The sequence below is a fragment of the Nyctereutes procyonoides genome, unplaced genomic scaffold, assembly GCF_905146905.1.
Source record: "Nyctereutes procyonoides isolate TBG_1078 unplaced genomic scaffold, NYPRO_anot_genome, whole genome shotgun sequence".
Classification (NCBI taxonomy): domain Eukaryota; kingdom Metazoa; phylum Chordata; class Mammalia; order Carnivora; family Canidae; genus Nyctereutes; species Nyctereutes procyonoides.
The window spans coordinates 293,528-308,199 of record NW_026575134.1 but is presented as its reverse complement, the minus strand read 5'-3'; the positions used below and the strand labels follow the sequence as shown (position 1 = coordinate 308,199).

At 54.0% G+C, this 14,672-nt stretch overlaps 1 protein-coding gene across 1 annotated transcript in view; it reads right to left on the bottom strand.

The window, feature by feature from the left end:
• ABCA13 (ATP binding cassette subfamily A member 13) overlaps positions 1 to 14,672 on the bottom strand; it is a 265,035-nt gene that overhangs the window by 18,274 nt on the left and 232,089 nt on the right. Inside the window, exons 64-66 of the mRNA XM_055301220.1 lie at positions 4,097 to 4,247; positions 2,083 to 2,217; positions 705 to 808 (exon numbers count right to left, since the gene is read on the bottom strand). Of these exons, the coding sequence (XP_055157195.1) occupies positions 705 to 808; positions 2,083 to 2,217; positions 4,097 to 4,247 (390 nt within the window). The remainder of the gene's footprint in view (positions 1 to 704; positions 809 to 2,082; positions 2,218 to 4,096; positions 4,248 to 14,672) is intronic.

Genomic DNA, 14,672 nt, shown 5'->3' with positions numbered 1-14,672 from the left:
CCCTCTGCCTGTGTCTCTCCCTCTCTCTTTGTGTGTGTCTCTCGTGAATAAATAAATATTTTTTAAAATAAAAAAATAAAAGAAATGGACAGACACCCATAGAGCTGTGGGACACCGTCATACTTACAGAAAGTACCAGCGATAGGAAAGGAAAGATAGAAAGATCCAGAAAAGATACTGGAATGACCACCTGCCAAAACTTCCCTGCGTCTATCGAAAAACATTAACCTACGTATTCAAGAAGCACAATGGACGCGAGCGGGGGCGGGGGGATGAACAACGAGATCCACGCGGGGACACGGCAACGTTCAACCGTGAAAGCCAAAGGGGAATCCTGCGAGCCACGGGCAGGAGCGACATCAGGATTACCTCCGGCCGCCCTCTAACGGGAAACAGCGCAGCTGCGAGTTCCCCGTCGGGCTCCCCGTTCAGCGCAGTCCGCTTCTCCCCCTGCCCCTCCCCGCCCATGTGACCGTTCGCCTTTTCTAAGATAAAAATAGGTGAATCTTAAAAATAAAAAGATGATGTTGGGCAGAGAGGCACGGACGTGTGGGGCGCTGGGCTGCTCATGGCCACCTCCCTCGGCCGCAGCGGTGTCCCGACGACGACGGATGGCGTGGGCCGCGGGCTCTGGCCCGGCTGCCCTGCAGCCCTCGCTCCCCCCCCCAGCCATGCCAGTGGCTCGGTGCCAGCCTGCGGCTCACCTGTGGGAGGTCAGCACCACCGCACAGCCCCTCCGAGCCTCCTGCGTGATCGTCCGCCACAGGTGCCGCTTGGAGCAAGGGTCCATCCCGGAGCTGGGCTCGTCCTGCGGGAGAGGGCACAGGTGAGGGCTGCGGGGGGCGCCTCGGGACACGCGGGGGCGGGCGGGACCCCGGCTCAGCACGTGCCCGAGCTCCCCTCGGGGTGCGGCAGGGCGGCCACCACCCACGGAGCTTCAGAAAGACACGCAGGAGCGGAAACGGCGTCCCCCGTGTAGCGCCAGCAGGTGAAGTGGGGTTTCGTGCAACCTGGGGCTCTCTCCTCCAATAAACACCCGACCCCTGCACTTACTGAACCACCTTTGAGAGAAACGGGTTCTGGGCGGCGAGATGCATGTCTGTGCTGTTTGCCGTCGGGGAGAACTAAACGCATTTCTCTTAAGAGCTCAGGGTCAGCAAGAAAGAGAAAGTGCACCCCCAAAAATGGCCCCGGGCCGCAAAGCACAGCTGTGCTCTTCTGCAACCCGGGCGAGGTCCGTGCACAGCTACAACAGTAACGGGAGCCGTGCTCACGCAGTGCCCAGCGAGCGCGGACGTGCGGCTCGTGTCCCGCCTGCGGGCCCCCGAGCGCCCTCTGCGCCTCGTCGGGAGGGGGGACCTGGAGCCACGCTTCAAATGCCAGCCGCCGGCTCTATTTCTGGGCCCGCCGTCACCAGCTGATGCTTTCATCCGGCCAACCTGGATTACCGCCAGCTCCCAGGCAGGTCTCGGGCAGCCTGGCCCAAAGCCGCGGCACCCATGCACCCCCCACCGTGCCGGTCAAGGGCCCGCGCTCCCCGACACGCCCACCAGGAGTCCCCCGAGGGCGGGCGGGACGCAGAGACAGCGGGCGGATGTCTGGCCCGGATTAGCGGTGGGTCCCGCACGGCTGCCGCTAACGGTGGACTTGTGTCGGACCTTCAGTGACGCACGTAACAGGGACTCGACCCAGGATCATTGTTTTGGGGACGCCCGGGGGGCTCAGCGGTTGAGCATCTGCCCTTGGCTGGGGTCATGACCCCGGGGCCCCGGGATCGAGTCCCACGTCAGGCTCCCTGCAGGGAGCCTGCTTCTCCCTCTGCCTGTGTCTCTGCCTCTCTCTGTGTCTCATGAATAGATAAAATCTTAATTAAAAAAAAAAAGGATGATCTTTTTTAAGATTTCTGTAAAACCCCAATGCTTTTTTGGATTCTGTTCGGGAACTGTCACCTCGGCGCAGGAAGTTCCTCAGTTCAGGGAACCAACAGTGCAGACGGGCTCTCCTCCCGGGGGGCTCCGCGAGCTCGGCCGCGTCCCAGGTGGCGGCGCCCAGAGGCCGTGGCCCCCCGTCCCCAGGACTCACCAGGAGGAGCAGGTCAGGTGCGCCCAGCAGGGCCAAGGCCGTCGACAGCTTCCGCCTGGTGCCCCCACTGTACGTGGCCACCAGCTGGTGCACGTGGGCTTCCAGGCCTAGACGCTCCACGAGGTCCCCGGCCACCTGCAAGACAGGCGCCGCCCGTGAAGGCAGCCCTCACCGGGCCCGGGCCGGCTCTCGGCCCTGCAGCCCCCTTCACCCCCGCCCGCCCCTTCACCCCTGCCCGGTACAGGATGGCGCCTGTGGGCATCTCCGTGTGGGCCGAGGACCCCGCCCGGGGCACAGGGGGGCACAGGGGGTGCAGGGGGTGCAAGGGCGGAGACCCGGCCAGCCAGGGTCTGGATGCACAGCCACATGGGCGGGCCCACTGGGACTTTGGGGCGCAGAGACTTGGGACGAGGGTCCTCGAGAGTCACATGGGCAGGAAATGCCCCGTTTCCAGGAAGGAGCCGCTGGGCTCGGGAAGGGGGCGACTGAGACGGAGCTTCCCTCGGGCTGTGGCTGGGAAGCGGCTCACACAGCCTTGAGGATGGGGGGGGGGCGCAGCACCTTGGGCTAAGGTCCTGGCCCCGCACCTGCACGCTCTCGCGCCTCCTCTCCCCTCCCCGGCTCCCCCTTCGCCTGCCCTGCGCCGAGCGCCCGGGGCCCAGCCGGTGGGCGTCTATCCGCGCCCCCTCCCCCCAGTGGCCGTCCGGGGTCCACGCAGCCCCTCTGCTCCACACCCGGCATGATTCCTGCCCCATACGTTTGGCTCGTTCCCGGCCCGTCCCCCCGACCCCATGCAGACCTCGGGGGCTGACGCCGAGCACCAGTGGGTTTCCCGCTCCCTCCCCGCAGCTTAAACCTCTGACTAAAGGGTCAAACTGGACCCTCACGACCGTAGAGACACGGACCCGGCTCTGTCTTGTCCGTGTGGATCTCATCATACAATCAAACTGGCCAAGATCGTGTCTTAACTCAAATTTAGGAGAAGCAGGGAAAAGTCAGTGCCCTGAGGAACTAACAAAATGTAAGGCAAAGGGAAAAAAATAAAATAACAAAATATAAATACATTTAAACTGTATGAACTAATATTCACACTTGATTGAATAAACCCGTACAAGTCGGGACAATCCTAATAAGGACAACGACGAGGAAACGTCCACAACGTCTGGAAGTACCGGCGTGACGTTTCCGCCCCAACAGGAACCGCTCTGCAGCTTTACCGCGCGGCCTCGAGGTGACACGAAGGGCCCGAGGACCCACCTCGTGCGCCGACAGCGCGAGGCCCCGACCCAGCCGACTTCAGGGTTGCTTGTGTTCCCGGAGCCAGGCCTCCCATCCGGCAGCGTTACCACAAACTCCGGGAGGGTTCCCCGACCCAGCCTGCGCCCAGAGGCCGGGGGTGCCGGGCTGGCCCTGCAGTGGGACTCTGCGGGGCGCGGGGCGCTGAAGCCCTGCCGACCTCAAGCCTCCTTCATCCGGACGAGGCAGGGCTGATGGGGACAGACGGCCCTCGAACGTGGGCTCCGATCGGCGTCGGGCTCCCACAGCCGCCCGGCCGGGATGAGCGGACCCAGGGTAGTGGGGTGACGGCCGGCCCCGCAGCCCGAGGGCCCGACTTACAGAGGGAGCACCGGGAGGGAGCACCAGGACGCGCAGAGGCCGAGCGCGTCTGCATCCTCTGGGGCCCGGGCCGGGCGGCAGGGCAGGGGCCACCCAGTCCCCAGGAGGGCCTCCTTCCAGCAGCCCGCCCCGCGCCTCGGCCGCGGCCCTTACGGAGGAGGGGCATGATGTTTGCTCCCGAATAGAAGGGCCCCTGAGGGGGAGAGGTGCACAGAGACCAGACGAGCCCGCGAACGTCAGCCTCCCCCAAGAGGCCGAGGCGCTCGGCTCGTGACCGAGCCCAAGACACCCCAGTTCCCTGTGATCAGAGGGGCCGGGGTTCAGGTTCAGGCGCGAGGGGCTCCTGGTCCGGGGGCCGCAGAGCGCGCTGCACCTGCAGGGGCCCAGGGCGCCTTACCTGGGGGATGCTCGGGCTGGGCACCCCGCGGAGGCGGCAGTAGTAGTCCAGGTGCTCCCAGCCGGTCAGCAGCTCGTCCAGGGCGTCCTGCTGCGGGCAGTAGCCGATGCGGAGCCCCACCGCGCCCGCCGCGCCCAGGTCCAGCAGCTCTCTGCCAACACACACGGCCGCGCCGTCCAAACCCGGCTCCGCGGCCCGGCCCCTCCCGCACCCGGCCCGGCCCGCCAGGAGCTCGGATGGCCCCGCGGGGAGCCGCTACCCGGCGTCTGGGCCAGCGGGACACCCACACAGGGCGCCTGGGTGGTGGCCCAGGCTCGGCCTCCAGTGGCACTCGGGGTCGCGGACACGGGCCCGAGCGCCCCCCGGTCAGGCCTTTAAGAAGCCCACGCTCCTGGCGCCGGACGCAGCCTCCCGCTGAACATCCGGAAACGTCTCCTGAAACGAAGACTCACGGTCACGGCTCAGTGACCTCCACCCCTGACCCTGGGGCCGAGCCCATGTTGGCCCCTGCTCCGCGGGGAACTGCCCTCCCCCCGTCCGCCCTGTGCACACACACGCTCACTCTCTCGCTCTCTAAGTAAATAAAATCTTAAAAAAAAAAAAAAAAACTCATATTGACTGTAAAGCCTAAAAGCATTCCACACAGGAAAAGGTCTATTTCCTGAATGAAAACAAAAAAAAAGTCATTTTTGAGAAATCATTATTGCTACAGGTGCTACTATTGGGATCTCCCAAAAAGGGAAGGCGTTCCACTCATTCGATGACTATTAATATTTTTAATTAAAGTGGCGTAAGCGCCTGGGAACAAGGAAACGACACAAGAAAACCCGGCTTTGCGTAATTTTTCGTTGCAAACCTTGCTTCGTTTTCTCTGCTTCTTGCGAACCTCACACCCTCCAACTCCTTCCTCTCTACTTCCTGTAGCAAACAGCTGCTTCCAGCCTGACTTTTGCCGATCTGTGGAATTTTTTTTCTTTTTCTTTTTTCGTTCTTCTTCTTTTTTTTCCTTTTTTTTTTTTTTTTTTTTTTTTTTTTTTAGTTTGGCCACATTCCGGAATTTTCTCCATTGGTGGATTTTAAGAGACTTTAAACGACAGGTATCAGTGGGAGGCTTTCTCGGCAACTTTACCCTGAACATCAGAATTTTGTGAATTAATAACATACAGTTGACGCTGGGCAACACGGGGTGTTAGGGACGCTGACCCCGAGCCGCAGAAACCCCACGTGTCACTGTGGGCGCCCCCAAGCTGAAGCGCCGTGGCCGGGTATCGACAGGAAGCCTCGGATCGACGCGTGCTCTGTGTGCTGCGCGGAGTTTATCCCGCGTCCTTAAACTAGAGAAAATAAGAGGCTCCGAAGAAAATCCTAAGGAAGACAAGACACTCGCAGTCCTAGAAACTGAGAAACAAGAATCGGTGCACACGGCCGCCGCAGGCCTGGAGTCTCCGGCTTCGTTTTGAACCTCGGCCTCTGGAGAAGCGTCACTCGACGAGTTTTGCTTTCTCTCGTTTTTCCTACTCTGCTATTTTCCACGGCGGTAAAATGCACACGACACAGAAGGAATCGTTTGGGTGAGACCCGGCGGCTCCGAGGACATGCCAGGTGCTGCGCCGTCACTGCCACCCAAGCCGCCCCAAGGCCCCGCACCCAGAAACCGGTCACGGGCCCAGGCCCGCCCCCGTGGACTTGCCCGCCCCGGGCGCCCGCAGAGCTGGACGATCCAGGGGACGACGGCAGCGGCTCGGTGTCTGGGCTCGCCGTCGAGGTCCACGCGCGCCGCGGCTCGGGTCTGCGCCCGTTTCCACTTCCGTCCCCCGCCAGCCATGTGCACAGAGTCACGTTTGGGGACCCCCACCGGTGTTTCAGAGCCGGCAAAACAAGGCCACGTGTCCCCACGGCCCCCGAGCAAGCGGAACGGCCGGTGCCGACCACTGTGCCGCGCGCTCGGCGTCTCCCACGGTTTCCTCTTTTTTGCATTCTGGGGCCGTGAGGCAGAGAGAGGGAGCCGCGGAAGAAAGGACGGGGGGCGGTCGGCTCGCGTTAATAGGGACCCAGCTGCAGCGCAGCACCTGGTCTGCAGGAACCCCAGCTGGGCTCCCCTGCAGCGGCTCCCCGGGACCATCCGGCTCGGCCGTGCATCCGCGTGGGGACCGTCACTCAAGCCCTCACCGCCCATCAGGGCTCACCGGTGACACGTACGTCAGGGTCTTCGCATCGTGTGTCAACAGCATCAAGGAGAACCTGGCCTCGCCCCGGGACCCTTCTATGCCCCGTCTGGGGGCACCTGCGTTGAGCGTTGCCTTCAGCTCAGGTCATGATCCTGGGGTCGTGGGATCGAGGCCCACGTCAGGCTCCCTGCTCTGCGGGGCCTCTGCTTCTCCCTCTGCTCCCCCCACCCCGCATGGGGTCTGTCAGTCTCTCTCTCGAATAAATACATAAAATCTTTAAAAAAAAATCCTATAAATATCCATCCGATCCAGTTGACCAATAGCTGCTTGGTTCAGCGACACCTGCCCGCCCGCCCCCCGTGGGATGTGTCCGCTCCTGGAAGGGGAGCGACGTCTCCCACTGCAGCCCTGGAGGCGCCTTCTCCCCTTCGGCTCCACCGGCTCTCCCCAGGGATCCCGCACGCCCCGCTGGGCTTTACACACTTTAGGGGCTGCTACATCCTTGGGCAGAACTGGCTCCTCTCTCCCTATGCAATGTCCCACTTCATTCCTAACGATTTTATTCTTTTTGCCCCAAAGTCTGCTCTGTCTCAATTATCGTGGCTACTCGAGCTTTCTTTTGATGAATGTCAGCACCATGTATCTTTCTTTTCGCCGTTACATTTGATCTATCCGGGTCTTTACATTTAAAGTGGGATTCTGGGGCACCTGGTGGCGAAGCGCGCTGGGCATCCACCTCGTGATCTCAGCTCCAGGCTTGATCTCAGGGTGCCGGGTTCAAACCCCACATTGGGCTCCAAGCTGGGTGTGGAGCCTACTTAAAAATAAATAAATAAAATTTATTTTTAATAAGTGGGATTCTTTCAAAAGACACAGAGCTAGGGCAGCTCTGGTGGCTCAGCCGTTTAGTGCCACCTTCGGCCCAGGGCGTGACGCCAGGTCCCGGGATCGAGTCCCACGTTGGGCTCCGTGCATGGAGCCTGCTTCTCCCTCTGCCTCTCTCTCTCTCTCTCTCTCTGTCTCTCATGAATAAATAAATAAAATCTTAAAACACACACACACACACAGAGCTGGATCCTGTTTCTTTATCCACTCTGGGAGTTTCTGCCTTTCAATTGGTGATGTTTCACCAGTTATATTTACACCATTTCATTTAAACTGATACTTGATACACTTGGATTATATCTGCTGTATTTGTAATGATTTTCTATTCGTTGCCCTTGTTTCTCTCTCTTTTTCTGCCTTATCTGGTTTTAGTTGAGCATTTTATACGATTTCATTTTCCCTCCATTTCTAGAATATATTTGTACTTCTTTTTAAATTTTTTTGTTGTTAGGGTGCCTGGGTGGCTCAGTCGGTTGAACTTCCGATTCTTGATTCTGGCTCAGGTCGTGATGTCAGGGTCATGAGATCGAGCTTCCCGTCAGGCTCTACACGCAGCAGGGTCTTCCTGAGTTTCTCTCTCCCTCTCCCACTGCTCCTCCCCCCGATCCCCGTCTCTCACTCAAATAAATAAAATCTTTACATTTCTTTGTTCGTTGTTCTAGAGGCCACAATATACATTTACGACTGTTCCAAGTCCACTTTTGAATAACAATAAACTGGAAGTATCTTAATAACAGAATATTCTCAATTTCTCCACCACCATTCATGTCCCTTAGCCATAAGTCACAGCAGCTGGATACGGTGTTGCCATTATCATTGAGCACTGGGTGTTATACTATATGTTGGCAAATCGAGCTCCAATAAAAAAAAATTTAAAAAATACTCTTACAAGATTGATGAAAAATAATAAGTAAAAAGTAAAAATATAATAATTCTTTTACCTTCAATTATTCCTTCTCTAACGTATTGGTTGGATGTAGAAAAATTGAAACTGTCACACACTTATGTTCAAGGTATCAAATAGTATAGATATCACGAAACACGGTATGGCATTTATATAAGAAAAGTAAATAAAAATAGAGCTGCCATAGGATTCGATGATTCTACTTCTGGGTATACACTCGAAAGAACGGGAAGTAATAATGCAAACACATTCATACAGCAAATCACAGCAGCATTATTCACAGGAGCTGAAAGGTGAATAGCCCAAGTGTCCACTGATGGATTGATAAACAAAACATGGCATACACGTATATACACACAGAATAGTATTCATCCTTAGGAAAAAAAAAAAACCTCTCATACAGATGGCAAGGGAAACGAAGGCAAAACCATACTATTGAGACTACACTAAAATAAAAAGGTTTTGCACAGCAAAGGAAATCATAAAGCAAAAAGCAGCCTAGTGAACAGAAGAAGGTATTTGCAAATAACATAACTGATAAAGGATTAGTATTCAAATACATAAAGAATTTCTATAACTCAATACCCAAAAAACCCCAAATAATCTAATTAAGAATTGGCAGAGGATGTGAATAGACATTTTTTCAAATAAGACATACAGATGGCCAACAGACACATGAATAGATGCTCAATGTCACTCATCATCAGGGAAATGCCAAAGAAGCCACCAGGTGGTATCACCCCACACCTGTCAGACGGCTAAAATCAACCACAGGTGTTGGCAGGGAGGTGGAGGAAAGGGAACCCTCATCCACTAGTGGTTAATGGGAATGCAAACTGGTGCAGCCACTGTGGGGAACAGGATGGAGGGTCCTCAAAAGGTTCAAAATAGGGCTACCCTACAACCCAGCAGCTGGACTACTAGGTATTTATCCAAAAGATACAAAGATACTGACCTGAAGAGGCACCTGCACCCCAGGGTTTATAGCAACACTATCAACAACAGCCAAACTACGGAGAGAGCCCAAGTGTCCCCCGAGAGATGAACGGACAAAGAGAAGGTAGTAGAAGCATATGCAGTGGACTGTTACTCGGGCTTCAAAAAAGAATGAGATCTTGACATTTGCAAGGATGTGGATGGAGCTAGACGGTGTTATGCTGAGTGAAATGAGTCAGAGAAGGACAAATACCAGAGGGTTTCACTCAGATGTGGAATTTAAGACACAAAACTGGTGAGCATAGGGAGAAAAAAGAGAGAGAAAAACCAGAAAACAGACTCTTAATGACAGATATAACACACAGAGGGGTGAAGGAGGGAGGTGGGTGGGGGCCGGGCTAGATGGGTGGTGGTTAACAAGGAGGGCACTTGTGAGGAGCGCTGGGTGTTGTATGTAAGTGATGAATCACTAAATTCTACTCCTGAAACTAATATCACACTGTATGTTAAAAAACTAGAATTTATTTATTTTTTATTTATTTTTATTTTTTTTAGTAACTAGAATTTAAATAAACTTGAAACTACAAAAAATAATAGATTTTTAAAAATTAAAAAAAAGTTAAAAACCACCAAAAATACTAAAAGGCATCCTATGCAAACGGTGAAAATTTTTGTAAATCATGCATCTAATAATATGCTTGTTCTGGAATCTAATAAATAATGCTTACGACTCAGTAATAAAGATGCACGTAACCCAACTTCTTTTAAATGGGCAAAATATGTGAATATACATTTCTCCGAAGATGCACAAACAGCCAAAAGGCATAGAAAAAATATGGTTAGTACCGTTAAGTCATTAGAGAAATGCAGGGAAGCACCACCTCCTACCCTCTAGGACGGCTGCGATCCAACAGGGACGCGATACGTATTTGTGAGGATGTGGAAATATGGTGACCTTGCTGCCCTCCTGTTGGCGACATAAAATAGGGCGCTGTTTTAGCAAAACAGCTTGCAGGGGCGCCTGGGTGGCTCAGTCAGGGCTTCACCGACTCCGTCACTCTGGTGCCCACGTATGATCCCATTGAAGGAAAGTTTACAAACGAGGCTAATCCACGATGACAAGTCACCACAGTCTCCTCTCGACGGGGAGAGATCACGAGGGGGGCTTCTGGGTCCCGGCAACGGTCTGCCTTAGGGATGCTAACGGGGATGGACGAGCAGAAGAAAAAATTCATCAAGCCTTATAGTCACGATTTTTAGCTGTTCTACATCTCAATTTAAAGTTCACATTTTAAAAAGGGTTTATCCGCACTTGCTGATTTATAAAACTCCCTGCGCCAGTTTTAGCATTTCAGAATGTTTATCTGGGTTCTGCTGAAACGAGCTTTCCTGGTCTCCTAGCAGCTCTGCCCAAGTCGACTAGCTCTGTGGTAATTTAAATGTATGAAACTTGTATTTATTCATTTTTAAAGATTTGAGAGAGAGAGAATATGAGTGGGGAGGGGGCAGAGGCAGAGGGAGGAGCAGACTCCTCACTGCGGAGGGAACCCGGCGATGGGCTGGATCCCAGGACCCCGGGATCACGACCTGAGCCACAGGCAGGTGCTTAACCCACTGAGCCCCCCAGGTGCCCCAAACTTATATTTAAACAGCACAAGCCATTTAAAGACATGGGGGATCTATTTAAATGATCGTTCTCATGGCTCAGTGGCCCAGGCCCCTCCTGCCTCTGCAATGCTTGCACCATGCGTGTCCCCTCCCAGGTGGGATCTCTGGGCTTCAGAGGAGGTCACTAACGGCAGCCGGGGAGGGCTCTAGCCACGGAAAGAGGATGCTTGTCCATCTGTCTTCAGGACTACTCACCACCCAGGTCACGAATGGCCGCCTCCTTCTAGGGACGCGGGAGCCACATTTTTAAATCACGGACAAGATTCACACTGGAGTGGGACGAAGAGCCTCTTCTGCTGGTCGTGCACGTAAAACGCTTGCATGTGCTTGGAGTTAGACGGAAACCTCCTTGCCTGATCCTGCACGTCAGGGATCCCTCGGTTCTGCGCTGTTGACCACGCACGGACGTCCGGCGCAGCGGGTGGCGGGGTCCACGGTCTGCGGAAAGGAGCCGGAGCCGCCGAGCCGGAGTGGGGCCAGGCCTTCAAAGAGCTTTAAGGACCTGTTGAGTCGAAGCATCCCGTGGCCTCTCTAGCTCCGCTTTGTTAGCTCAAAGACCTGCTGCTCTGGGAGTAGCTAAATGCTTGTCGAAATGTAGGAGAAAAGAATTCTCTGGAGAGATCAACGGATACCTCGGAGTTGAGGTCACAGAACCCATTTCAATGGCGCTGTCACAAGGGAGCCGGAGACTGGACGTAGGCTGAGCCCTGGAGGTCAGCCTGGCAAAGGTCATGTGATAATGAGGCTCTGGGGTGAGGTGAGTTCGCCCTCCCCGACCTGGAGGGAGGCCAGCCCGGGACGATGGATCTCAACCAGGGGTGATGCCAACGGGGCACCGTCTGCCCCAGGCCCCCGGCCGCCCGCCTCCCAGTCCACACACGGCTGCACCGCCCGCACACTGATGCCTCGGCGCCTCTTGCAGAGACAAGACGTTTTCCCGTCGAGGATTTGACACAAAAACAAACTTCGAATGGCTCTTATCGTGATGCGTGCTGACCAGCTTTCTCCCCCGACTCTTCGTTTGATGATGCAACACAGCAAGGAATTCTGAAGACTAAACAAAACGCTTGGCACCTTCTGAGAGGCCGCGGCCAAGCCAACGCTTCAATACTGAGAGTTGGCCTGGTTCCGCTGCTCGCCCACCCTGACTCCCCTCCTGCCACCAGCAGGCCACAAGTGGCCGAGGCATAAGGAGCCAACGCAGACCCGTTCCGTGGCCCTGGAGGATTCGCTTCCAAGGCAGGTTTTTAAACCCATTTGCCTTCAAACTGCTCCATGTTTTCCTGCCAACATCCACACGTCATTGCAGGGTTGACCTGCTAACGCACCCCACGGCCTCTGCCCAGGGCACAACGGGTCAGTCCCAGAGTAACTGGATGTCCATGAACTGCTCCCATCAGGTCAAACCCCTGCGCCCGAGAGCAAAGCCAGAACTGGATGTGTGCCCTCCACAGTGGCCGCACGTGGGTGTGGAAATGACGTCGTGCCGCCATGTTGCGTGTTTCTTAAATGTGGGTCAATAGGCTCTTTCCTCCTCTTCTGAGGGCTAGACTGAGTTCATTCTCCAGGTTTAAACCTATGCACACTGAATTTTACCATCTATGTTCTTATAAATGACATGTGAAATACAAGTGCAGGTGTCAGCATGTTTAGAAACATTCTTGGGAGAAACCAAGTCTTCAAATCAACGTAAGAGGTCAATACTGACTGGTACATGGGTTAGGGTGGTCATCCACGTACGTGACCACCTCTCAGCCAGTCCTTACATCCGCCCGTCACAGCTGTAACTGAGCGAGGCTGGTCATCAGCCCCACCGAATCTGGCCTTTTCCTTTTCTTTCCATCCCCAAATGTTAAAGAGAAGGTGGAAGAGAACACAAGCTGGGAATCCGGGGACTCAGTCACCGCTAACTTCACACCATGTGACTCAGCCAAGTCCTTCACCTGCCCGGCCTCGGGCTCTTCACCCGTGAGAGGAAGAGGGTGAGTCACTCATTGAGGAGCTACTGTGTACATCTTCACAGAGCTCGTGATCCAACAGACCTACCGATGGGAAGTGAAACACAATGTGACATGATATTTTAACGGCGGTGTGGTCAAGCGTCACGTGGGATGGAGTGAGAATAACTCTATCTTCCCAATGGGTGGCCACAGACCTGTTCGCACTTGACATGGCTGGACAACTGGAGCTCCCCAGATGAAAGGAGCACGCGGCAGCATAGAAATGGGGCCGGAGGAGGAAGAAAGAGTATCACGGGCATCGGAGGTCCTACGCAATGCTGGGGAGGGCTTGGGTGCCGTGCAGGGAAGGCACCTGCAGTCAACGGGTGCCCAAGGGGGCCTTGTACAGAGAGCTGAGCAGCTTAGACAACATAGGAACCCTGATGTTCACCAGAAGCTCCTATCTGAACCTTCACACAGCTCGACAGATAACCTCTATGTTTGAGGTTGCTTCTGACAATCTTTGGACAAAGGAAATCACGTGCATCGAGCTGGTGTTCCTATCATCCCCAGCCCCCAGCGGCCCATTTTATTCATTAAAGAAAATAGGGCTCCGTGTTGGAACAACCTCCGGAGAAAAGGATTCTAAATTTACGAAGACCTCGACCTGGCTTTTGTGTTTAAATGTCCAGGAAAGGAGAGCAATTGCCTCCAATATTCGTCTTCAGCGAACATTATCCTTTGATTAACAAAACGCTTAGGGACGTACATCTGCTGGGGGATTTTCAGTTTTTCTAATATCACTTTGTAATGAAACAAATGGATAATGCAGGATGGCTTAATCCCCCTGGTCCATCAATACAGGAGCCGATGTGTACTGGTGGGGGATAAAGCCCCAGGAGAAATGATGAATTAAGCACCACACACTGTGGAAGAGGTCAGCAGTTCTTGACATAATGAATGAATTTTCCATTAAAAAAAGAAATGACAGGGGCAGCTGGGCTCAGTCGGTTACGCATCCCACTCCTGATTTCAACTCGGGTCATGATCTCAGGGTCGTAAGACCAAGCCCTGCATGGGGCTCTCTGCTGAGCTGAGCATGGAGCCTGCTCGAGCTTCTCTCTCCCCTCTCATTCTGCCCCTGACCCTGCTCACAGTCTCCCTCTCAAAAATGAATGAATGAATGAATGAATGAATGAATAAGATTCTCAGCCCTAACGGCGACCTGCAGAGGCCTTCCACGGGCCCTGCTCTCTGCCATGGCTGAGCCCAGCCACACGGCCCACACCAGTCTGTTCTACAGGACAAGACTGTTGGATCCAGGAGACACTGAGCTCCAAGAAAAGAAAACTCAAGTAATAACATAACTGGGGGGCTCAATCGGGTAAGCATCTGACTCTGTGTCGGCTCAGGTCATGATCTCAAGGTCTTGATCTCACGATCAAGTCCTAGGTCTGGCTCCACGCTCAGCACTGAGTCTGCTTGTGATTCTCTCTCCCTCTGCCCCTCCTCCCCCATGCTTGCGTGCTCTCTCTCTCTCAAATTAATATTTTTTTAAAAGAGGTAAGTTTTTTTTTTTTTTTTTTTTTTTTTTTTTTTTTTTTTTTTTTTTTTTTTTTTAGGAAACAATATGATTGCATGAGAGAAAAATGGCTCAGTAGTGGTGGACTTAGAAATCCAGTGGAATACCGGGCGGGCATGAGCATGGGATCTGTGCAGCAGGCCTGGAAAACACTCCTGCTGTGATGTAAAAATTGGAGACTAATATGGCGGCAATGATGTGTGTGGGGTATGTGTGTGCACCTACAGGACGGACAGGTAAGTCTTAGATGATGGGGATGTGATAAGCACACACATGCAGGATAAACGGGCAGATATAGACTATTTATAGATGACAGAAACATAACACACACACAATAGACACATACGTACATACAACAGAATTTTTTTTCAAAGCTGGGACTACAAGAATAAAAACCACTTTCATGTAAGACTATAGAGGATTTCCCTTCACTGTTTTCCTAATCGGTATTAGTATTTTACATCGCCGTTTAATTTAAAACGGGAGAGAAATT